The sequence below is a fragment of the Coccinella septempunctata genome, chromosome 9, assembly GCF_907165205.1.
Source record: "Coccinella septempunctata chromosome 9, icCocSept1.1, whole genome shotgun sequence".
Lineage (NCBI taxonomy): Eukaryota > Metazoa > Arthropoda > Insecta > Coleoptera > Coccinellidae > Coccinella > Coccinella septempunctata.
This window is the reverse complement of record NC_058197.1, coordinates 792692-818327: the sequence shown is the minus strand read 5'-3', so window position 1 is coordinate 818327 and position 25636 is coordinate 792692. Positions and strand designations below refer to the sequence as shown.

Genomic DNA, 25636 nt, shown 5'->3' with positions numbered 1-25636 from the left:
GTACCAAAGACCTCCACTGTGACCTGTCTAACGCTAGTTGTTCCCAGTTATGATTGACATTAACTGATTTTAGGGATTGATGTGGTGTATCCTTAAACCGCTTATACTGGCCTCCTGGTTTCCGGACTCCCTCACTGAATTCGCCATATAGAGCTATTTTGGGGTGTCTTGTGTCCTGCATCCTCAGAATGTGGCCGCCTGTAGGGCGTCCAGCTTTCACTTGTGAACAGCTGTCTTGGTCTTCAGATTGAGGTCGTGATTTTGAAACACTCTATCCTTTATTTCCGTGTCTAGGTTAGCCCTAGTATTTATGAAGCTTCCCAAGTATTTGAACTGCTCGACCTGTTCTAGAGTTTCATTCTCCAGGCTGATATCTGTTTGAAGGCTTTCTGGCGAACTTACCAGGGTTTTGGTTTTGTCGATATTGAGTCTAAGGCCTGAAGCTTCGTATATATGTTTATAGGTGTCCAACATTATCTGTAGATCCTCTGAGCTGCTAGCGATAAGTGAACTGTCGTCTGCATATTGAAGTTCCGTGATAAACTTGGTACGGGTTTTTGATCTGAGGCATTTCAGGTTAAACAGGCCTCCATCAAATCTGAATCCTATCCCAACACCTCTTACAGGCATACTCTTGGCAGCGATTATCGATACAGCTATGGCGAAAATATTGAACAGTAAAGGCGCTAATACGTAGCCTTTTTTTATTGAAGGAACGCAAATAACGGAAGACGATAGTTTACTTTCGTCGTACTACCCCATAGATGGCAATCTATACCCCATTTCCAAATTGAAAATAAACGCATCAACCATTTCCGTTTTTAATAACAATTTCGCACACGTGCAAATAACGATGATACCTAGACTAACTAAGTTATTGTTGTTGTTGTTGTCGTCGTCGTTGCTGTTGTTGTTATTATTTTACTAATCATCGTGCGAGACCGTTGAATAGCATATACGTAAGCAGGATATAAAAAAACACGAAAATTTCTATATTCTATTTTATTTACAACAATGATAATTTATTCCATGTTCATTCCCGGCGACGGTGGTACCGCCGGCGGCTCCCTTTCCGGCGGAGGATCCGACCTCTCCGCCATCGGTACCAGGCGTCCCTCGGTAGAAGTCGCTCGCGTCGTACTTTCTTGACGACGGAACGCCTCCCGCCGATCTGCCTGCCCCCTCCTCATGTACATTTCCTCCATCTAAAAATAAACACCACTCTCATATCTCAATATAACACAACATATAACGACAAATGGACAGTAATCTACTGGAAATGCCGAAAAGGGGACTTTAAATGACAATTCATCAACTGTTACACTCAATTTCCACAAGTGTGGAAGGACATCAACGAATAACCTCACTTGAACGGTAAAGACACCAACTCACCTTAAAATGGAATCCTCTGGTTACATAAGCGACCAACAATGCATATACATGTTAGAATCTTCATCTATCAACTGCTCCCATCGTTTCATTCCCTGCCAGTCTATTGGAATGTGCGATCCTAAAGCGTCACGTACATTTCCTCCATCTGCAAATCAACACCACTCTTATATGTATATCCTTAAAACACAAAAAATAAAAACAAATCGACCGTGATCTACAAGAAAGGTTCAATAGGTAACTCCATGAATGATCCTCCATCAACTGTTACACTGAATTTCCACCAGTTTGGAAAGACATCAAAGAATAACCTAACTTGAAAGGTAAAGACACAAACTCACCCTAAAATGGCATCCTATGATTACATAAGCCAACAACAATGTATATAGATGTTAGAATCTTCATCTATCAACTACTCCCATCCTTTCATTCCATGTCAGTCTATTGGAATGTGCGATCTTAAAACGTAACGTACATTTCCTCCAACTGAAAATAAACACCTTATGATCTTATACATCATTATACCACAAAACAGAACGACACATCGACCGTAATCTACTAGAAATGTTCCAAAGGGAACTCCATAAATGATCCTTCATCAAGTGTTACACTAAATTTCCACAAGTGGGAAAGGACATCAACAAATAACCTCATTTCCTCGGTAGAATATGGAACTCTATGGACACCCACAGAGGTCCATATCGAAAACACAGAAACGCATAAAGAGAAGGAGTCTCTGCAGAAACCCAGCGTATGGTCCGTACAAAGAGTTGTTACTCTTCAATGATACACATTTGGTAACCGAAAGTTTCCAGAGCGATTACTCTGGTGACTGATATTGAACCCAATTGTCAGTAATTCGACATATACGGACCGCCCACCGTATATTAGCAAAGAGGTTCCTCTTTGATATTAGTGATCGGTGCCACCCACTTACTTACTAACCAGACGTAACCAAAATGTATATACTGACCACAGCCCCCGATTAGTATACATTTTATATCTCTGGTTGAAACCCTAATTCTTATCGCAACCGAAGGGACTATAACATACAGAACACCTAGGCATATTTCCTCATTGAAGAATTATTCCATACACCAATTCCACCCTACTCCTAATCTGCTGCTTTTTCCATATGTAACAATTACAATGGAACACCACAATCTCCCAATCGACAATAAGCGCATCCACCATTTCTGTCTATACACACAAACGTAATAATCCATCAATTGCCTATTACTATATATATATATATATATAGCAGACATAAAATTGACATGTTCCCAGTTCCTCCACTTAATTACTTATCGCCATACTTACCTACCAATATGTATAATACTTCAATAGAACATAACGCGATATTGAACTGATTATTTGCATCGTCCTTATGTCAACGTACGTGAACGCTTTCTCGACGCAAGGATATAGGAAAAAGGATTGTACAATCGACCGTTTTCTCTCGTACAACGATACCATTAATCAAAAAACAATATCTTTTTAATACTTTTATTCTTTTTTATTATTCCATGGGCTCTATTTCCGCCGTCCCCACCTCCACGGCCGCCGTCACCACCTCCACGGCCGCCGTCGCCACCTCCACGGCCGCCGTCGACGCCTCCTCTTCCGGCGTCGCCTCCGCGGGCGTCTCAACGGCCGGCGTTGGTAGTGGCGCCTCTCTGGAGGAGGGACCGGCCTCCACCGCCCTCGCCTCCCTCCTCCCGCTCCGCCACCTATATTTCCGGACGGAGCCGCGGCCCGACCGACCCCGGCCGTAGCCGCGACTCCGGCCGCGGCGTTGTCCGCGGCGGTGACCCCGTGGATACTGCAACATGAACAATGATAAATAACACACGTAAAAATTATACAACGTATAGTTAGTAGAAAAACTGTTATTCTTTATTTTCTGAAACGTTCTAAACGGTGTACACTCCCAATCTCTGAAACACAGCACATACCACAAATGATGCAGGAATAAATCGTTTCTATAAATACTTGTTAACTGTTATTTCTCCAAAGGTTGGAAATGAAAACGTTAAGACGCATCAGGAAATGCCAACTCTTCTCAGCATCCATTTCCATCGATATCTTTTTTCTTTAATACGCAATTCATTACTTGATTCGCAATAAAAGACTAATATGTATTCGAAACACTACCAATCGCTTATATAAAATAGAATTGTATCACAGACTGCAACTGCCGATGATACAACAGATAAACAACACAAACATTATATTATATTATAATATTCCATTAATAAACTTGCGCACGACAAAATACTAAATAACGAAATAAACCAATAAGTGACCCTATATACTTACGTAGGGGGTCACCGCCACCACCGCCTCCATGATACGCAACAGTCTCGAATGATCCTCTAGCTGCCTCTGTAATAAATAAACGAACACTATTATTTGTGTATCGCATTACATAATATCCAACGACACAATAATCGATCATGTATCGAAAAATAATAACTCAGCAAATATAGAAAAAGAAAAAAACTTTCAATCAGAGATAGATAAATAGATAGAGACCATACGCCAAATTTCTTTAACAATACATGAAGGATTCACTTCAAATACTTTTCGAATTTATCGATTAGTCCGTCCACAAAATCGATTTATGTTAATACTCGTACGAATACAAAAGAACTATTACGTTAATAATACGAAACTTTTATATTACTTACTCTATCCATATCCGTTTCTCGCGTCAACAATATCTGTAACAGAACATTCCATATGTGAAAAACTTAATAACTTTATACCAAACTTAACGTTATAATAACATCGACTCGATTCCATTTAGATATACATTTTTACTTTACCCACGAATAAATTCTTATAGATCCTGAATCAACATTCAATTACATAAAACATAAAATATATAAATATGATCTTTTTCGCAAATTAACAAATCATTCGAAATACCATAATATCCAATGCTATCGATATCTAATTTATACAATGTACCACGAAAATGTCGATAATAAGTGAAAATCGAAAATGTTACTCTTACCAATCTCAAAAACGTTATGGAATGAATGCTAAAAACTATCATACGTTAAAGGTTTTTTCCTTTAAAAAAACCTGGCGTAGGAATATCACATCTGCCTATATGCGCGACCAATCGAATATTCTTTATTAGTGATAACGGAACTCGACGCGTTCCAATTCGAATACGCATAAGCATTTCATATTATTTCATCATTGAAATTCATATTATTTTTTCTATCGCAATTCAATAATTTTATATTTACATATAAGCTGTCGTGGAATTTCCAACGGAAAACCATAAAAGTAATAGATCTACTTTTCGAGGATTATACCGTGTTTTCGTTTTGACGCATAAGACGTGATACTCTTCTTTTTTTTCGTATTCCTCGTATAAACAATTAAAACGTTCTAAATCAACGGAGCAAGTACACAGCAAACGCACAAACAGACGCATATTAAAGGGGAAAACTTCTAACGCACAGAACAATTTTTTATTCCATAATGCAAAAGATAACATTATTCAAACGCAACTTATTATTTATAAACGTTCGAACGGCAAACGAACGGTCTCTGAACGATCCGAACGGGACGCGGCCTTCTACTCTCATCACGAAACAACCCCATTTCCAATTTAACAATAAGCGCATCCAACATTTTCGCCTATAAATACAACGGAAATAATAGATAGACAAACTAACTTGTTGTTATTGTCGCAATTGTTGTTTCAGATCGTTGAATAACATATACGTAAACTTTCTACTCTTCATTTAGGATAACGTTTTAATAGAAGAACTATAACGACGACGACAAGATACTCGTTAACCGCTTCCCGAAGCAGGATAGAATTAAACACAAAGTATTTTTTTTCCATTTTATTTGTATTTCCTTTATCGTCATTTTTTCTTTCTCCTTATCCTCGAACGGCGACGACGGAAGCAGCGATGGCGACAGCGTCTCCCTTCCCGCCGAAGAACACGCACTCTCCACCGAAACTGAGCATACGTATTACGTACCTTATACCGAAGGAGGGCAATAAAACTGACCCCGAAAACTACCGACCTATAACATGCCTCCCATCTATGTACAAACTGTTCACTGGGGTAATGAGTAAACACCTAGGGGAAAACAACTTGATGGCGGCTGAGCAAAGAGGATTCCGAAGAGGCGCAAGATCATCAAAAGATTTGCTGGTTGTCGATTACATCCTGACAAAACAAGCTAGAAGGAAGGTCAGAAATATTTCTGTTGCCTGTATTGATTACCGCAAGGCTTTTGACACAGTTCCAATTTACGGTATCAGAACGATTTGAAGTATTGATCTAAGAAATAAGACTTTTCAAAGTAAAGTAAATAATTTATCAAAAACTCACATCAATTAATTAAATATTCAAATTGTTCACCATTAGCTTCCATACAATGAAATAAGTTTTGTTCGAAACGATGGCGCACATTTTACAGCATTTCTGGAGTGATATGACGACATTCATTCACTATACGTCTTCTTAAATCTTCTATGGCATCGGGCTGTGTAGAGTAAATTTTACTCTTCAAGTGGCCCCAAAGAAAGAAATCTAGTGGTGACAGATCTGGCGATCTGGCTGGCCATTCAGTGGGACCCCTTCTTCCAATCCACCGATTTGGAAATCTTTGATCCAGATATTCTCGAACTGGTAAGGCGTAGTGTGGAGGAGCTCCACAATCTGATCTTCCACATAATTTCCAGCATTGTTTTCAATAATTTCCATCAAAATTGAATCAATGTGATTTTCCAATAAGTCCAAATACATATCTGCAGTAAGACTACCAGGTAAAAAGAACGGGCCGACAATGTTGTCACCAAATATTCCAGCCCAAACATTGAGTTTTTGTGGTTGTTGAGTATAAACTTCGTGGAACAATCTCGGATTAGCATCGGCCCAATAACGACAATTGTGTCGATTTACTGTGCCGTTTAGAAAGAACGAACACTCATCGGAGAAACAAACATTGTACAGATAATTGGGATTAGCAGTTACTCGTTCACTCATTGTATCACAAAATTCAACACGACGGTCAAAATCATCTTCGTTTAGTGCGTGTGAAAGATGGATTTTGTAAGGATGGAATTTATGATGCTTCAGAATATTTGCAATTCGAGTTCGTGTAAAACCAGATTTATGTGCTAGCTGCCTCGTACTCGTCATTGGATTCAGAGCAATCTGTCCAAGAACAGCTACTTCAGCTGCTTCATTTCTTTCCATGTTTCGTTTTTTATTACCCGGTTTCTTGAAACTTTGACACTAATTCCAAAACATACTTCCTATTAACATGTTTATCTAAATGTCGTTAATTGAAGAATTCTGCGGTTCTATTCGCACATTGATTGTTTGCAAAAAAAGTGAAATTATTTCCACCCGCTCTGCAATTGAATAAACCATGTCGAACAATGAATTAGAACACATACAAGTCTAGATTCAAAACTAAGAATAATTCACATGTCAAAGAACCAGTAAGCCAACTCAATGATCTGTTCGTAATAAATAAAAAATTATCGATTCTCATTTTTTTGAGAAAGATATGAATTCAATAATCAACAAAATGAAAACATTATTGAAGCCAACTGAGAAAACACTTCATAATTAAGTCGAAAATCGTTTCACGAATTGGGACTGGAATATTTCTGTGGCATCATTAATGATTTGATTTTCTTACCTGGTAATCTGATTAGAGATATGTACGTATTTGGACTTTTTGGAGATTTCTATCGATCAAGTGTTACCGCATGTTATTGGAAATACTGCAAATTATATCGAAGATAATTTAGATTGAGTTTCAGCAAGATTGAGCTCCTTCGCAATACGTTTTGTTTGTTCGACATCTTGATTAAAGATTTCTATGTCAGTGGATTGGAGGAAGGAAGCCGCAGTAATGGTTGTTTTGAAGCTCAAAACGTCGATTTTTCACAAAAAAACACTACAAGTGCCATTGAAAGCACCACTTCATTTTCAAATACTTAGTTAAGAATATTTCGAGAACTAATGCATAAAATGAAAAAACAATTACTGTGCTGAAATCAGTATAAAAATACCTTTCAAATGAGGTATCACTCACCCCATCTTCCCTATTCAAAAATTGGGGGTGAGGGTTGTAGTAGCAAGGGTTGAAGCGCTATGCATCCGTAACCTACATCTTAAGTTGTCCCCCTCGAAACAGAAATCGACCTGTCCGAGCATTTCTATCGAAAAAATTTATTTCGTCTGTAATCTCGTCTGTTTCGTTTTCAAATGGCCACCTTGTATAACAGAAATGATCCAAAAAGCAGCTTGGGAAATCGGAGTGCTTTCCCCACAACAAGAAAAAATAATTTCGAAACAGAAGTACCTCTGCAAATCAGAGAAATATTGACCGAGAAATAGATGACGTTATCCCATTGATAAGACGATATTCAATCGACTCACCAGAAAACTGCGTAAAATACTTCATGAACATTTCAATTCAAAATTCAAAAATCATCTCCAATAGATCGATGATAATAACGGCCACATCTGAGAATCCGCGAAGAAGCTGAAGAGACCTGTTCACGCAAAGTGAACGCGTTTCAATTAATGAGTAATTTTTCTATCTAAGTTTAATAATTAATAATAATAATGTATTCAATTGAGAATCAATAAATATTGCGATTCATATAATAATGATATAAGCCTTCTAAATAAAAATCAACTGTGTCAGATGATATGAAACACACAATAATATTAATAATTCTTTTCAGTATTTTCTATACACAAAGATGTTTTATGTAGGGAATAGGGTGAGCAAGCGGTGCGGAAGCAGAAGTGGGATGTAACATGCTTTGAAACAGAACCTGTGTGGGATCCAAAAGATTAATAAGGTCTGAGAAATGTGCGAAAATGTGAAAGCAACCAAAGCTGCATGAGGAAAGCGGCGGTTCGGATGAAGCAAGAGTGAAAGCGGAAATATACAATACTTATAAATAGTGACATGGGGTAACATGGGCAAGCTGATTATGCAAAGTGGATATGTGTGAACACCCTTATTAACTGGAGAGGATGTTAGGCGATGTAACCAAATTGAAGAGAACGAACCATAGACGTTCGATCTCCTCAACGTGCCGATGCCCAGTCCGGCATTTCATTCCGCGAAAGCATTAAAACAATGCACTCTTGAATAAACAGAAACGAACACATTTATAGTTTCTTGCTGTATTAAATAATTGATCGTTTGGAATTTTGTTAACCTAATTTATTTAGTCAATATAATAAGACGTTTCGGGTTCGGGCCCTTTTTCAATCTAAAAACAAATATCAAAAACACAGTTACCTACATATACAATTATTCGAGATAGAGATCTGTCACCTTTATTTTAACAATTTCTAAGTCTTCTGCTTTTGGTGCATGTGTCCTCATTCTTCATTTTGTAGTATAATGTGGTGCTAAGTCAATGAATTGTCAAGTTGGTGTCGTTGTCACTCTTCTTCTTCTTTCGTTGTCGTTTTCCGCTGTCTTCTTTATAATCGTTGAGTATATTTTGTTCAGACCATTTATATCAATTATTTAATACAGCAATAAACTAATGGAATAAATATACCAACAAACAAATTTATAGTTTCGTTACATCCCCCTCCTTCTTCGGCTAGAAACAATAAAACGAGTTTTCTCTTTTCGTTAGTTCTGAAAACAAACAGAAATGGAAGAATTATTCATTAACAAAATTTATTCTACATTCCACATCGTGGATCGTGACTCCGTCATTCTGATTAAGTCGCACTGGATACCCTGGGATGTGGTGCGTGGCCTTGAAGTCTCCTCCTCCTTTCCGATCAGGTTCATAGGATTTGGACACCCACATCTCCTGGAAAGGATTCCAACCAGTCCACACCGAGAACTGAAGCTTACTGTGGTTCTTGGGGATGTGCGGCGGTCATGGCCGAGATAGCCACACCTCCAACAAAGCGGGTATCTTTCCTCGGTTTTGGCGGAGCTTTTTCCTCCTACTTCGAATCCTCCTCCTTGTGGAGCAGCAGGATCCCGTTTCTCATTTCTCCTGAAATCGGTTGAGTAAGGGACTTAGAAAAGAACCAGAACTGCTAGACGTTGCTATAATGCAGACAACAGAGTGAATAAATATAAAAGAGGAGAAGAAAAAAAAAGAAAAAATATCATTCATTTCGTTTTCGTGAAGGTAGCTCGGACAGCATCCTGCCCAACTCCTCCAGGAGTTGGTGGTGGTGGAGGCGTTGGTGGTAGCGGGCTGATGGGCCTTACCGTCAAGTATTTTCATTAACGGTATTGAGTTGGTATAAGGAAGTTTGAACTGATGACCCATGCTGAGAGGACACTGAACATTTTTCGGTATGGACAGATCAGAAAAATTTACAATCCATTTGTTAGATGTAGTCTCAGCATCTGTAGACACTTGTACATTGAGTTACTTGTTTAATTTGATAATTTGCTCATTTCTAATTTGATGGTATTTGAGACCATGAAATTTAGGCATTCTATAAAAGAAAGAAAGAAATGAATCCTCGGCTACCTCTCCCTTGAGTTTGAACCTTATCAATTTTCTCAGAAAATCGATAAGGATTTATAAAAACCACTCGAAATCACATTATGAACCTAACCAACACTTGTGTACCCCTCAGCGGTCCTATCAAAGTCGGCTGATCCGAAATGCCCTATAGAATGAATTATAAAAATTCTGCCAGTCCCATTGATTCAATAAAAAATAATGTTTTGAATATTAATCATGCAGAAAGAGGAATACGATATAACCAAAGAGTTCATACTCTTCGATATAATCATCATCACGTTGAAAAGCGACCATTTTTCTTGAAATATTGTCCAAAGTTCTTACTTGTAATGAGCTTTCTTTTCTCACAAAATAAACTTGAATGTCTGATGAATCCCACGAACTATATGGACGAGCAAAATAATCAGAAGTTTCTCTAAATACTTTTTGATACAAAGGTACTTCTTTGAAAGTAAATTGATAACTTTCATTATGTTTCCATTTTTCAGTGAACGAAATGAATCCCCTGACTTTTGCATATTGATAGTGAAATAGTCAAATCTGACCTCACTCACATTGGATAGAGTATTCTTCTATAGTAGGGCCATCATTACGAGAACGTTCACACTTCATACCTCCTTTTTTTTTTGCAAGTGGAATTTTCATCATTTCAGACAATCTTTTCATGATTTCCGCTGGGTTATTCACCATGTCTTTTAGAACTTGCATAAAATTTTCAAATGGAAATGCACTGTAGCTATGCAGTTTACCAAACACTTTCACATCTGGGACATCTCCAACTGATAAAACATCGCACCATTCAGCATTGAACATCATCTCATACATTGTAACAAAATTAGCTTTCCTAAAGTTAAATTCTTAAGGGGAATTATTATTACTTACACCAAAATTTCCACCACGCATGATCTCAGCCTTGTAGTTGAAATGAATAGGTGGATGATAAGGATCAACGTTAACGAGAGAGAAGGCATCATCAGCAAGAATACAGTGAGCATCAGAAAAAACAAGATCCAGCAATCTACTATTACAATTTAAAATGTGGTTTACCTGTTTGAGATCTAACATTTGCGAGAACATCTTTAAAGCTCTACTTCTACAATCATCAAGAGAATCTTCCACATACAATGGGGCATTAAAGTCACCAACAATGATCAAATGCTTGTCCAATAGAACATTCTGCGAAGACAATATATCAAGTAAAACTTCATAATCACTAGTATCAGTAGTTGGCGGTATATAAACTACAACTACAAATAAATAAGTTGACTTCAATTTAACCCTACACCATACCATGTCAATCGAGGGAATAACACTTCGTAAATTCGGAAAATCAACCCGAACTGCATTCAGTCTATTATGAGCTGCCAGGAGCACGCCTCCACCCCTAGTTGGTTTCATTGTTAAACCATTTATTTAAGAATATTTTGATAGCGTACGGCTGGCTCCATATTGGAACCGTAGTATGAAAGATTTGAAGAATTTTCTGATGAAATCTCTCCATGACATTTTCTCATCAGGCATTGAATTGATTCTTCAATTCTCTTCAAAATGAGCGAAGATTAGGAATCTAATCCCCCGTTTTTTCTGGAGCGGAGGGTACGGTTGTTCCGTCTTCCTTTTTAGGAGTATCTCCGTTTTTGGTCGAATCAATCGAATCAGTCTTTTGTTCGGTTTTTGAAGGACAGTCGGCTATCAGATGATCCTCGCTGCTGCAGTTGTGGCATCTTCTGGGCTGAGGCCCAAAGGAGCATTTTGCTGCTATGTGGTTGGCGAATTGGCCACAGTTGTAACACCTTGAAAACATTTCTTCATTTATTCATGATTCAAACTCAAAGGAAGAAAACGTTTATTTGGTATATTCAAAATCTCCTTCAAAACTTCCTTTTATAATTTTACTTTTTCAACTCATCAGTTGTGTATAGATATATGTATAAAAGTTTCACTTTTTTTACCTGATGCACAAACATATCCTGGCCACCATCGTCGGGAGTGATGAAACCCCATCCTTCGGCAACATTTAACCATTTGCACTTTCCTCGCCTTCTCCCAAAACTAGTCTCGGAACCACCCTGGCTTGCACTTCCACCTTCAGAACCTAGAAGAGAATTTAAATCTTGATTTGTTGACTAGATGTTCTTCCAGTGGCTGAAGCAGCTAATTTCAATATTGGTCACACTTTAAGGTCTTGTTTGAGGAAAACTGGTAGTCCGAAATATTTGCATCTAGTCTGTCATCTAGTCTTGCGAAATTAAATGCTCTGTAGCGTTTATATCAACCATTTTTCTGAAATTTTCAATCCCATGGAAGGAAAACCATTATAACATTTTTTCATAATTGGTCTATTTCAGAGTCTAACGTTACTGGCCAACTTGTGTTCTTCGTGATACTAGTCCAAGTTAACAAGGCCAGGTAAGAAAACCTCTATATAAAATAGAAGTGCGATTATACGTTTTCACCGGTGACAATGGCCCGTTTGAGGATACGAAATAAGGGTTTCGGCTTGCGAGGGTAGTTTTGGTATTTTTTGCTATAATACCTGCCGGTTGGGTGACTATGGCAGAGGCGTGCTTTAGATCGCTATGCAAGGAACAGCATATATGAATTCGTTTATGTATCACGGAACAAATATAATGCCTACCAATAAATGGTTGGAGTTTTATATTTTTTTCATTTCAACCCTTTGACGCCATTTATTCAAGAATATTTTGATAGCGTACGGCTAGCTCCACGTTGAAACGGTATTATATCACGTGATTAAAAACGCGAATAATTTTCAAGAATTTTTCACTGAGGAATTCCAGGAGAGATGCGGACCGTTTGAAGCTAATGCATAATCTCCAAGAACTCGGGCGGTACGGTTTAGGAAAGCAGGGTAAAAAAGGGTAACAAAGGAAAATACCCGGGTGGTGTGTAGGATTGGCCGTTTCAAGCTAACATCGTACACTCAATCTGTTTCACATCATCTGGTTCATTTTCAATGTATTCGGGTTCGGCTTTCGGACAGTCCGAGAATGGTTCTAGAACTGCGCAGAGGATTTAATACTAGGGCGCAACAGTTTTGCGCAGTCCTAGAACAATTCTCGGACTGTCAGAAAGCCGAACCCGAATACAGCTTTTTTTATAGAATATTTTGAGGTTTTCTTCGTTTCTCTTTGATGTTAACATGGATCTCCTTGTTTTCTTTCAATTGAGTATTGTCATTGAGTATTAATACACAATGGTATTGTTGAAATTTCATGTTGCATTTATAACAAATGTTCAATCGACTCTTACTTCTTGTAGATATTTCTCTTCATATTTATATTCTTCTTCTTTGAAAAGTTATCCTGTTCTCTTACATCCTCCGGCCTTTTTTTTCGTCTATAAGGTTTTGAGGTGTTCTCCGTTTCTCGTCGATCATGGAGAAATGGTCTTTTACATCATCTGGCACATTTTTTTTTATTCAATATTTTGAGGTTCTCCTGTTTCTCGTTGATATTTACATGGATCTCCTTGTGGTTTTTCAATATTTTGTATTGTCATTGAGTATTAATGTTCAAAATTGTTGAAATTTCATGTTGCATTTATAACAAATATTCAATCGACCCTTTCTCTTACTTCTTGTAGATATTTCTCTTCATATTTATATTCTTCTTCTTTGAAAAGTTATCCTGCTCTCTTACATCCTCCGGCCTTTTTTTTTCGTCTATAAGGTTTTGAGGTGTTCTCCGTTTCTCGTCGATCATGGAGAAATGGCCTTTTACATCATCTGGCACATTTTTTTTTATTCAATATTTTGAGGTTCTCCCGTTGATATTTACATGGATCTCCTTGTGGTTTTTCAATATTTCGTATTGTCATTGAGTATGAATGCTCAAAGTTATTGTTGAAATTTCATGTTGCATTTATAACAAATGTTCAATCGACTCTTACTTCTTGTAGATATTTCTCTTCATATTTATATTCTTCTTCTTTGAAAAGTTATCCTGCTCTCTTACATCCTCCGGCCTTTTTTTCGTCTATAAGGTTTTGAGGTGTTCTCCGTTTCTCGTCGATCATGGAGAAATGGTCTTTTACATCATCTGGCACATTTTTATTTATTCAATATTTTGAGGTTCTCCCGTTTCTCGTTGATATTTACATGGATCTCCTTGTGGTTTTTCAATATTTTGTATTGTCATTGAGTATTAATGTTCAAAATTGTTGTTGAAATTTCATGTTGCATTTATAACAAATGTTCAATCGACCCTTTCTCTTACTTCTTGTAGATATTTCTCTTCATATTTATATTCTTCTTCTTTGAAAAGTTATCCTGCTCTCTTACATCCTCCGGCCTTTTTTTTTCGTCTATAAGGTTTTGAGGTGTTCTCTGTTTCTCGTCGATCATGGAGAAATGGCCTTTTACATCATCTGGCACATTTTTTTTTATTCAATATTTTGAGGTTCTCCCGTTGATATTTACATGGATCTCCTTGTGGTTTTTCAATATTTCGTATTGTCATTGAGTATGAATGCTCAAAGTTATTGTTGAAATTTCATGTTGCATTTATAACAAATGTTCAATCGACTCTTACTTCTTGTAGATATTTCTCTTCATATTTATATTCTTCTTCTTTGAAAAGTTATCCTGCTCTCTTACATCCTTCGGCCTTTTTTTTTCGTCTATAAGGTTTTGAGGTGTTCTCCGTTTCTCGTCGATCATGGAGAAATGGTCTTTTACATCATCTGGCACATTTTTTTTTATTCAATATTTTGAGGTTCTCCCGTTTCTCGTTGATATTTACATGGATCTCCTTGTGGTTTTTCAATATTTTGTATTGTCATTGAGTATTAATGTTCAAAATTGTTGTTGAAATTTCATGTTGCATTTATAACAAATGTTCAATCGACCCTTTCTCTTACTTCTTGTAGATTTTTCTCTTCATATTTATATTCTTCTTCTTTGAAAGGTTATCCTGCTCTCTTACATCCTCGGGCCTTTTTTTTCGTCTATAAGGTTTTGAGGTGTTCTCCGTTTCTCGTCGATCATGGAGAAATGGTCTTTTACATCATCTGGCACATTTTTTTTTGAAGCAAAAGGAAAAGTCTTTTAAGCACTTCTGTTTGTGGAACCATTTATTTAATCATCCGGTGACATGTTTCGGCTAATCGCCATTATCAAACCAAGGGACTCTGAAATACCGATTGAGGTTTTAGTTGGAAAATTTCTAACAAAGTTTGCTAACAAAGAAATAAACAAAATAAATAACCTACAATGCAAAACTTACGATTTTAGGTTCTAGAGTCATACGGTAAAAAACATATCAATCAAAAGGTAAAAGCCAAAAAGTACACACAAAATCGGATCTAGATCAAGTGAGCATATTAAATGAAAGATATGACAGATAAACAAAACACAAACGGAAGACGAAAAACTACATTCGCGCAGACAGGTTCCTGCTCTTCTTCTCTTAAGCGAGAACAGTGGCGTCGGCCGAGAGAATCAATATAAGAGTTTATAAGTGTCCTTTATGTTGTTCGTCAACATCTAATTTAACGCTTTGTATTCTGTACTCTTGAGATGTTTGTAAATTTCCACTTCTTCTAGAATTTCTTGTCTGTGGTTGAATTCGCAGTGATGAATTAGATGAGTGTTCTCCTCTAAATCAAACTTGTGTTTTTCTTCTCTTAAATGACAATCAAAAATTGATTTGTCATTATTTGGGTTATTTGCACTAGCCAGATGTTCTTTGGTCCTTGGATCTGCCGCTTCTCCCCACATAAACGACATTACAACCTGGTTCACCACATTCCAATCTATAAACGCCCGGTTTGTCCAACATGTCGATTGGGCTCTTGTTCCTGACTGGATTGGTGTAGGGTATTCTGGGATTTGAAAGCCACTCTAGTGTCCTCTACCTGCTTTACTACGTTGGCAATTTTATATGAGATACCCCCGTAGAACGGAATGCAACAGAATTTCCGATTTGACTTATCATCAGTTCATTTTTTTTTATTCAATATTTTGAGGTTCTCCCGTTTCTCTTTGATATTTACATGGATCTCCTTGTGGTTTTTCAATATTTCGTATTGTCATTGAGTATTAATGTTCAAAGTTATTGTTGAAATTTCATGTTGCATTTATAACAAATGTTCAATCGACCCTTTCTCTTACTTCTAGTAGATATTTCTCTTCATATTTATATTCTTCTTCTTTGAAAAGTTATCTTGCTCTCTTACATCCTCCGGCCTTTTTTTTCGTCTATAAGGTTTTGAGGTGTTCTCCGTTTCTCGTCGATCATGGAGAAATGGTCTTTTACATCATCTGGCACATTTTTTTTATTCAATATTTTCAGGTTCTCCCGTTTCTCGTTGATATTTACATGGATCTCCTTGTGTTTTTTCAATATTTCCTATTGTCATTGAGTACTAATGCTCAAAGGTATTGTTGAAATTTTATGTTGCATTTATAACAAATGTTCCAAGCTCACCTCTCACTTCTTGTAGGTATTTCTCTCTAACAATTATTACCATCGATTTCAAGTAACAATATCCATGATGTAAACAACAATCATGAATATATCTTACCTTGGGTTATTTCTCAATTGCGTCATTTCGACACACGTCTCATCGGCACTCTCCTTCAGATTTGTTAGTAAGAGTTGAAATCTATCTTTTCATATCTTATTCAGAGGTAAAATTTTCAAAATATAAGGGGTTTCCTACTTATTTCTATTCGATTATCGGATTCTTAATAATTCTCCTTATTTCTCTGCCTACAATCTCAAATGTTCAGATGTTCAGATTTTTGTATTTAAACAGTTTTCATAGATATTTCTGGAAAATGTTGTATTACTACCATTGATTCAAGGTTATAATTCCATAGTGAAGTCGAAGTTACAACAAAGTCAGTCGCTCAGAGATTGATACGAATTGAGGGCGAGAAAATATTACATCGAATGGAAATAAAAAATCAAACAAAATTGATAATAATTAATACTGGAAGAAGAATAAGAAGAAAATATATTCATTGCTGCAGCAAATGTCTAATCACTTGCGTCTTTCCGCAATCTACATTTTATGTAGACATAACCCTTTCTGCATCCATTAGTAGTTGAATGGGGTATTTTTTCTTCTTTTGTTTTTTATGGATCGGATCTTGAAGAACTGCGGGTTGAGGGATTTGGAAGTTGCTTGGTCTGCTCACAAGTGTCTTTCTTAAGGTTTGAAATCTACTTAGGCTTGGATCTATCCTCATATTTTCTTAGAGCATTTCATATAGTGGATTATACAGTGGATTCGTTGGATGGCGTATTTGACTCAGTGTTATCATGCTACTGCGTTCTCGTACTTCGATATTTTTAGAAGTGGGTCTTCTACTGTTTTTATAATATGTCAGATGTCCATATTCTAATATCGGTCAGTATATGGTTTGGTAGATTCTTGAAGCTGTAGCGTGATTCATGCCTCATTATATACTGTAATTCCTGAGTATTTTGTTTGTTGGCTGGTATTAAATTGTGTTTTCGCATTTTGACTGATGTGTGAGTCGTCTGATATTTTGTGAAAAAATATTATTAGTTTAGATTGGTCAATTTTCGGTAGTATTCTCCATTTTTTCGTCCATGTCCTGATTTTTTTAGATAGGTTTTTCAAGTTCTCCATAGTATATTTCAGAATCTTGCTGTGCGTTATGAGTGCTGTATCATCAGCGTATTTGAGGATGCAATTCTCCAGTATTATATAAAAGTGGTAACAATAGAGAGCTAACAATACATCTTAAGAATTCAACGATCATTTTGCTAACGGTGTGAAGTCTTCTTCAGGTTACAATATTTGTTGAAAACTTATTTGAAATTTAGATTTCACTTCATTGAGGAGCCACATTGTGAAAAACACGTTTTGATCAACTGAATTTTGTAGTAATCTTATTTTCATTGAACCGAAAATCCATTCCCAAGTATAGATCAAACCAATCTTTAATTGGAATTTTCATTTTTATGTTTCAAGGTAAATCTTTCATTGCTTTTCTGTCTTTTTAACTTGCCTAATGCGCATTGATAATTGAACATATTTTACATTAAGTCAATTTTGTTGTCATTGTTGAATTAATTTTTATAACTTCTCGAAAATTTTCGATTTAAATATAAAGTGTGAAGCATTGTTAGATAGATAGAGATTTAGAGTTAGGCTGAGTATTTAAAGACAAAAATTACGATAGTCTAGTATCTAGTAGATATGTGGAGAAGAAAAGTTGTAAATATAAAAATTATTAATATGTATAGGGTTAGCTTATTCTTCTATTTTTAATTGTTTCCTTCTTGGTTCAGACCTTCAAAAGAAAAGAAAGAAGCCCACCTTTATTTCGATATTGTCTTAAATCATCAGGCATTCAAATTACCTGTCGCCCCTCAGTTACAATTGAAAATTGGTTTTAAATTGAGGGTTGTAATGTATGGTGATATAAATTTAGCAATGATTGAAAAACGATCTGACTTGACGTATCACTTTTAATCTCTTTGATTGCTACAATACCACTGATTTTCATATTGAGTACAATTGTACTAATAACGATTCTAGTGGGGATTTGGCGCATGACATAAATGTTTATAAAAATATATTACGAGGGTGAAGAACCTACCCTTTGTGAGCTAGATGGTTACCCTTTTGTCAACGGGTCATTCTTTTTTTCCTGATTAAAATGAAATTCATTAGGGTGTATTTCTGCAAGTATATATTCTTCAAGCTTTCACGTTTTCGGCTACTATGAGTTTATTCCACAAATATGCCCATTATCTGAATTGTGCAGTGATGGTAGAAAATATGAACTTCTACCACCTCGATGTTAATTTTCACTATTTTAGATACTCTTCATTGACATTGGTATTGAAGATGGTTACCCCATAGTAGCCGAAAACGTTTTAATAGGAAGCTTAAAGAATATATATTTGCAGAAATACACCTTATATAATAATTAGTTTGTCATTCTCATCGATAAAAAAAAATTTATGATATTAAGTCTGAGTGTGTTGTAGGATATAGGACAAAAACAACAACTGGATTCTTTTACTCTATATTCGGCGACGTTTCGCAGTATTATTTCAACTGCTCCTTCAAGCCTCTATAAAATATAACATCCTTAAGTCATTTAGAATAACATCTTCCACTACAATCATCTAAAAAATCTCGTTAGAGCCAATCGGCATTTGATCATCAACGTGTTTTACTTCTAGAATTTTCAATTACTTGAATTGAAAATTAATTGAAAATATATGATAAGCCATTCGAAAAACTTGTTGGGAGTTAATGGTGATGAAAATGGTTCGGAACTGCAGGAGGCAATAATTTGGAGATGGACAGGGTGAAAATTGTGGGTGACTTCAATATTCCAGATCTTCAGACTCTGTATCAAAGTAATCTCCGTACTCGTTTGAAGAACCGTTTCTTCAGTTTTCTTGAATATTGTCAAATGAGACAATATAATAATGTGATAAACCATAAGAATAGACTGCTTGACTTAGTTTTATCATCAGATGGATTAAATTGTAAAGTGCAACTTGATGAAGACCCACTGGTGCCAATTGATCCGCATCACCCAGGACTTGTTGTAAAGCTGCCGCTATGCCCACTTATTGTCAAAAACTTCTCTTCTAATTCCAAAAGGTATGACTTTAAAAAGTTGAATGTGCAGGACTTTTGTCAACTCTTACATAAGGTAGATTGGAAGCAACAGTTGGGTAATGTCAAAAATGTGGATCATGCTTTTAATATTTTTAATGATATTGTCATAATGAATAATAATGAAATTGAAACTAAAGATCATTACTTTACATTGTATAAAAAATACAAGTGACATTTTCATCTTGAACGCTTCAAATGTTCAAGACATGTGGTGTGGTGTGGTGTGGTATTCATGTGGTACTCGGGCTTCTTATAAGGAGTTTCTTCAGAAATCTGAAAATGATGAAAAGGTATCCATGTAGTTCTTCGAAATTCTTATAAATTCAAAGAGAAGCGTATCTCGAATACCTGATGAAATGTATTTTAGAAGAAAAACCCTCAAGGCTCCTAAGGGTATTGTTGATTCTTTTTTGCTTTGAATTTTAAAGATGTGTATTTTAACAATAGTTTGAACTGCAATGCAAATAGTAGATCTCGGCAGGTTGTACAGGGTGGGCAAAATTCGTTGTCTACTGAGGGGATCTCGAGAACTATAGCAGCTAGAAGAAAACGGACGACACATTCATGAGCTCTTTTTTCTTGACTAATCCAAAACTGAAAACAGACCCAGCATAACGTTCATAGATTTTGAGTTATGAACGAAAATTGAGAAATTGTCATTTTCAATGAAGCTGAATAACTCGTTTATTTGAACTCGTATTCGAAATCCGTTGTTACATTCTACAGGCACTTTTTTATGAAGAATTCGAATATGATATCATTAAATTTTTTGATCCAGTCAATTTCGAGATACGACAGGGATTTCCGATTTTTCAAATATGAACTATAGTTGAAACTTCTCTCATTCTGCTGCAATTTTTTTGCTGATTTCAAAAATGTATCATATGTTGCTATTCACATTAATATAACATAAGAAAAAAAATTCAATACTTTTTCCTGCTTTTCGATTCACTGTTGAATTTTAAGTAGGCTGGCGTAACCTTAGCAACCGTTGAATATGCATTATATTTTGTGAACCTGAGCCTCTATGATTGAAATCACGGATTGCTGAATAAATATTTCGATGATTATTTTGTCATCGTTTGTTCTCGAGATGTTTGGCATGCTTATCTTACGATGGTTCTCAATTCGAATACTACCGTGGACAAACGTACCTATTGTTCATCATCTTACTTCTGTAAAAATCATAATTATAGATAGCTCTCGTATTTTATTTATATTACTGACTCTTTAAGTTTCTTTCATGAATTGAAAAACGATAATTGAATAAATTTTCTTCTTTAATAATCAGACGAAAGTCTTTTACTCTCTTTAAAAGGATATCGATCTCGATATATAAAAGAAATAATTATTCGACAGTCTGTGATACTGTGATTCCTATCACACAAGGTTGAGTTCACATAGGATATTGTGGAGTTCACAAACCATAATGCATTTTCAACGGTCGCTATGGTTACGCTAGCCTACTAAAAATTCAACTGTGAATCGAAAAGCTGGAAAAAGTATTGAATTTTTTTTCTTATGTTATATTCATGTGAATAGCGACATATGATAGGTACATTTTTGAAATCAGCAAAAAAATTGCAGCAGTATGAAAGGACTTTCAACTATAGTTTACATTTGAAAAATCAGAAATCCCTGTCGTATCTCGAAAATGACTGGATCAAAAAATTTGACAATATCATATTCGAATTCCTCATTAAAAAGTGCCTCTAGAATGTAACAACAGATTTCGAATACGAGTTCAAACAAGCGAGTTATTCAGCTTCATTGAAAATGACAATTTCTCAATTTTCGTTCATAACTCAAAATCTATGAACGTTAGGCTGGGTCTGTTTTCAGTTTTGGATTAGTCAAGAAAAAAGAGCTCGAGAATGTGTCATCCGTTTTCTTCTAGCTGCTATAGTTCTCGAGATCCCTTCAGTAGACAACGAATTTTGCCCACCCTGTACATTCCAGTCAAATTCTGCATTTGAAAAATATTACTGAAGACCTGATTATATAAGCGTCGAAAAAACTGAAGAAAGAATTGACTGTTGTTCCGGATAGTATTTCAGTTAAGGTTAAAATTTGCCCGTCCTTTATCTATAATATATAATTTGATGTTGAGTTCTGGTGTTTTTCAGAAAGTATGGAAGGTTTCTCATAAATGTACGCAGACTTCAGCAAGGCTTTCGATCGAGTGTTACACCGAAGACTTCTGGAAAAGCTCTCTTGCTTTGGCATTTCGGGCGTTCATCTTTCACTTCTTGAGTCTTATCCCACGGAGCGTCTGCAATTCATCGAATATGAGGGGGTAAAGTTATATGAATTTATGGCAAATTCTAGCTGCTAGATTACTTGAGAGCGGACGAAACTGAACTTTTTAGAAATTTCTGCCGCATGTCATTATCGGACTTCAAGATATTACTTGCCAAAATTGAGGAAAAAGTGTCAAGAAAGACACCAATTATCGAGAGAGCATTCCAGCGTCGGTTAGACTGGCACTAACACTTCGATTTTTGGCTACAGGAGATTCATATGGAAGTGTCATGTACCTTTACCGAATTTCAAAACCATCAATATCGAAAATTATTACCGTCTGTCTGTGAAGCCATCGTAAATGGACACCATTTCAAATAGATTGATTAATTATGAAATCACGATTCAAGAGATCTCACCAAAATTCAAAATAAATCAAATACCAAAACCCAATAACTTATCACGGTCCATCGGTGATTTCGATGATATGACGCCAGATATGCAAGGAAATCCGAATCCCTTTGATGATTCGTTGGTTTACCGATATGAGTAGGAACGGAATCGAGCTTTTTAAAACGTTTTGAAAAAGGCTTCGTAAACTTTATTCGGCGTCGATGAGTGTTTACACCGCCTGTGCATATTGCGTGCATTGTTGGCAAACAGTGCCTTATAATGAAACATTACTTTACCGGCATGTGGCGAAATGAGCTCGAGCTCTCTGAAACGTTCGAAAACAGGGTTTGCGAACTCTGTTCGGCACTGATGACTGTTTACACCGCCCGTACTACTGTTTGCAATCAGTGTTCGCGAATAATGCTCGTTTGGTATAAATGCGCCTTTAGACGAATTTGAATATTTTTTACTCAGGAAGATTCGAGAAATTAATGATCTTACCTTTATTCACAAAGTTATTCATTGACAGATTGATTATTCATCTACCTTGCTGGCGTTGGTAGACTTCCATGTCCCCCGTATTATATCAAGGTTTCATTTAATTTTTCACATGTTCCTCATTCTCGGGTCCACTTTTACTGTCCGCTAACATCAATGAACAGAAGTTGCAATGGATTTAGGAATTCCGTTATATTTTTTTTGTCATTAAGTAGGTTTGGAGAATCTGTATCTAGGGAACTACAGAATTTATGTTAATTTCTTCATTTTCTACTCAAAAAATCATTTATATTGTCACTGAAATTTTGTGTTCACCTGTAATTGGGCCTCTGGACTGTTGGATGTAAATGAATAATAAATAGATAAATAAAACTAAGTATGTTTCCATCTTCAATGTAACGAATCTCAAAGAACTCACTCCGATATTGAATTTCGGTTCCTTAAAAAAACCGTTAACCGTTACCGTTAACAAACAAGGTTATTTTAGGAAAATTATTTTATAAATAACTTATAGAAATAATAAATAAAACAGGCCCCAAAATAAATCCCCGAGCTACTTCCATAGTGACAGGGGTCGTGTTAGAGTACGTATCACCGGTGTAGACCACCTATCACTCGAGAGGGACTCGACCATACTCAAAGCAGCCTGATCAAACCCATACTTTTTTAGTTTGGAGAAAACCTTATCGTGGGCTACACAGTCAACCGCTTGTGTCAAATCAGCAAAGGTAGCAAGACGGTACTCCTTATTTTCGAAGCTCTCAAGAGTAGAGTTGACAAAATCTATAATAGTTTCAATCGAGTTTCGGTTCTTACTAAAACGAAACTGTCGGCTGGTGAGTAGATTATTGATCACAAAGAAGCCAACAATCTGTAAATACATTGCTTTCTCCAATATTCTAGAAGAAATTGGCACAGGTAAAATTTGTACATATTCTGAATTTTAGTAACAACAAACATTTTTCTACGCTACATTGATATTCACCGAAATGTGAAAAAAAGAATAGGTACAAACCTCTTCCTTGGTCATAGAAATTAGATCAGCAGTAACTCTCTTCATATATGTCAAGGGCTGACCATGTTCAGCAAGTAGAAGACTACATTTAAGATCATCATTAGATTCTTCTATTAAGAAGTTTTTCTCTTTCTACCTCTCTTAATTTCGGAGATTGGTCAGAAATATTCTCTGACCGTAATTTTTTCATCAATTCTTTTGGCTTTAGTATTATTATCTTCTTCAACTGGAACACAAATATGAAATCAATTAAAAGACTTTAGTATCGGGAGAAAGAAGTCTTTTAATTAGCGAAGTCGATATTGAAATATAGCTTAGTGAAATCAATTAGTTATAGAAGTTTTGATTGTATGTAAAATTGCATTAATTATTCTAGAATTTGGTACAGTTAATGATTTTTGGGAGAAATTATCGACAATTTCGTTTATCGCGAAAGGGGCAATGAAGCAGTGATGGCTTTTTTTCAGACTAGGCAAAATATGGATATCGAATAGTTTCAGAGATACATAAGGGTGTTGTACCCTTTCTCAAGAAACGTAAAATGTGCTAGATGGCATTATATAGAAATTTCTCTAACTAAAAATATTCACATCCCGCAAAGGCAGTAGCTCTACCCACTTTCTTCGGAAAAAGATGTTTCCCTGAGGAGACAGCGAGACAGGGATATTCGAATTCATGTGTTTTTTATCACTTTTAAAAATGTGTCGGTACGAACTAGTTGTTGCAGAGAATTAACTTACCAAATATCATCGAAATATATGGGTAGCTTACAAAGTAACGAGTGATTGAAGAAATTGACAAAATCAATAAAACACTCTGTATCTTGATTACAAAGAGAGACAACCTCTTTGAATATAGGCTATTCTGATTCACCTTAGCGTCCTCTACCTACCCTCAGCTTTCGCCCGCATTTACCATTGAATCACCTAGTATAAACACGTTGAATTTCAAGGCTATAATTTGTCTACTTACCTGTGATCTTTCTTCATTTTTCAATTCCATATCCTCTATCTGCTGTTTCAAACATATAATCTGCTCGTTCAAATCAACATTATCTAACTTTGCCTTTGTGTACTTCTCATCGTTCTGAATAGAAGATTCTTTGACTGCCCTAATTTGTTGTTCGAGCTCTCGAATCTGAAATCACACATAAAATTATCGATAATGTGGAGATCATTTATTAATATTTCAAGGCTAGAACATTTACGTTAAAAATTATACAGGAACCCCTTTTTCTATCACATATAATAATAATAATAAATCTTTACTGGTCCATTCAGACATGGGATGTATAGGACAGGTCCTAAATTTTCACCATACACATTGTTGTTATTTTATATAATTCAATGTTCTCTAGTGCCAGTTAACAGTATCTACGATATACCTGAATATTACTTATAAATAAATAATTCAAACTCAAGAAAAAGAAATTTAAGGACTTACTTGTTCGAGAAGAGACAGGTAACATGATAGAATTCCAATATATTTCACACATTTTTCACCTTAATTCACTATTCTTTTAGGAACAAAATATTTCGCTATTTTCTCCGATTTGAATATACCTACTCTTGGATCGTACATGAATCTTGGACCTTGGTACAAAAAATTTGACAACATTCAGTGAGTTAACAACTAATTTAGAGGAAAGTGAAAAAGCTGCTTCCATCTCTACTGTCTGCTTATTCGAATTTCAACGAGTGAATTTCGATAAATAGGGGCGACTCGGGGGTTACGCAAATATCGAAACAGTTCCTCGAACTCATAACAACCTTCATTGCTATTTAGATACGGCCGAAAGTGAAAATAATTTCTTACATCTCCAAAAAAACAAATATGGAAAGAATAAGTTTATTATATCTCAAATTAATATGAGTACAGTGCTTCATTTTTCAACTCCATCACTTCCTCAATTTTTTTCCATAACTTTACTATCCAGG

General features: G+C 35.9%; 2 protein-coding genes across 6 annotated transcripts; both read right to left on the bottom strand.

Moving 5' to 3' along the window:
- Positions 1–2728: 2728 nt before the first annotated feature.
- LOC123320553 (protein argonaute 14-like) lies at positions 2729–3865 on the bottom strand. 2 transcript variants are annotated; one of them, XM_044907902.1, is made up of 3 exons: positions 3709–3865; positions 2984–3211; positions 2729–2941 (listed from the first exon to the last, which is right to left on the bottom strand). In XM_044907902.1, exons 1-3 carry the CDS (start codon positions 3736–3738, stop codon positions 2909–2911), a joined length of 291 nt encoding a protein of 96 aa, XP_044763837.1. In that variant the 5' UTR covers positions 3739–3865; the 3' UTR covers positions 2729–2908. The 2 variants fall into 2 exon arrangements, with proteins under 2 accessions (XP_044763837.1, XP_044763836.1); XM_044907901.1 differs by having other exon boundaries at positions 2729–3211.
- Positions 3866–10003: 6138 nt separating this feature from the next.
- Positions 10004–23925, bottom strand: LOC123320876 (protein lin-28 homolog). 4 transcript variants are annotated; one of them, XM_044908347.1, is made up of 3 exons: positions 23700–23925; positions 11866–12008; positions 10004–11706 (listed from the first exon to the last, which is right to left on the bottom strand). In XM_044908347.1, exons 2-3 carry the CDS (start codon positions 11928–11930, stop codon positions 11481–11483), a joined length of 291 nt encoding a protein of 96 aa, XP_044764282.1. In that variant the 5' UTR covers positions 11931–12008; positions 23700–23925; the 3' UTR covers positions 10004–11480. The 4 variants fall into 3 exon arrangements, with proteins under 4 accessions (XP_044764282.1, XP_044764280.1, XP_044764281.1 ...); XM_044908346.1 differs by lacking the exon at positions 23700–23925 and having other exon boundaries at positions 11866–12152; XM_044908345.1 differs by having other exon boundaries at positions 10004–12008.
- Positions 23926–25636: the final 1711 nt, after the last annotated feature.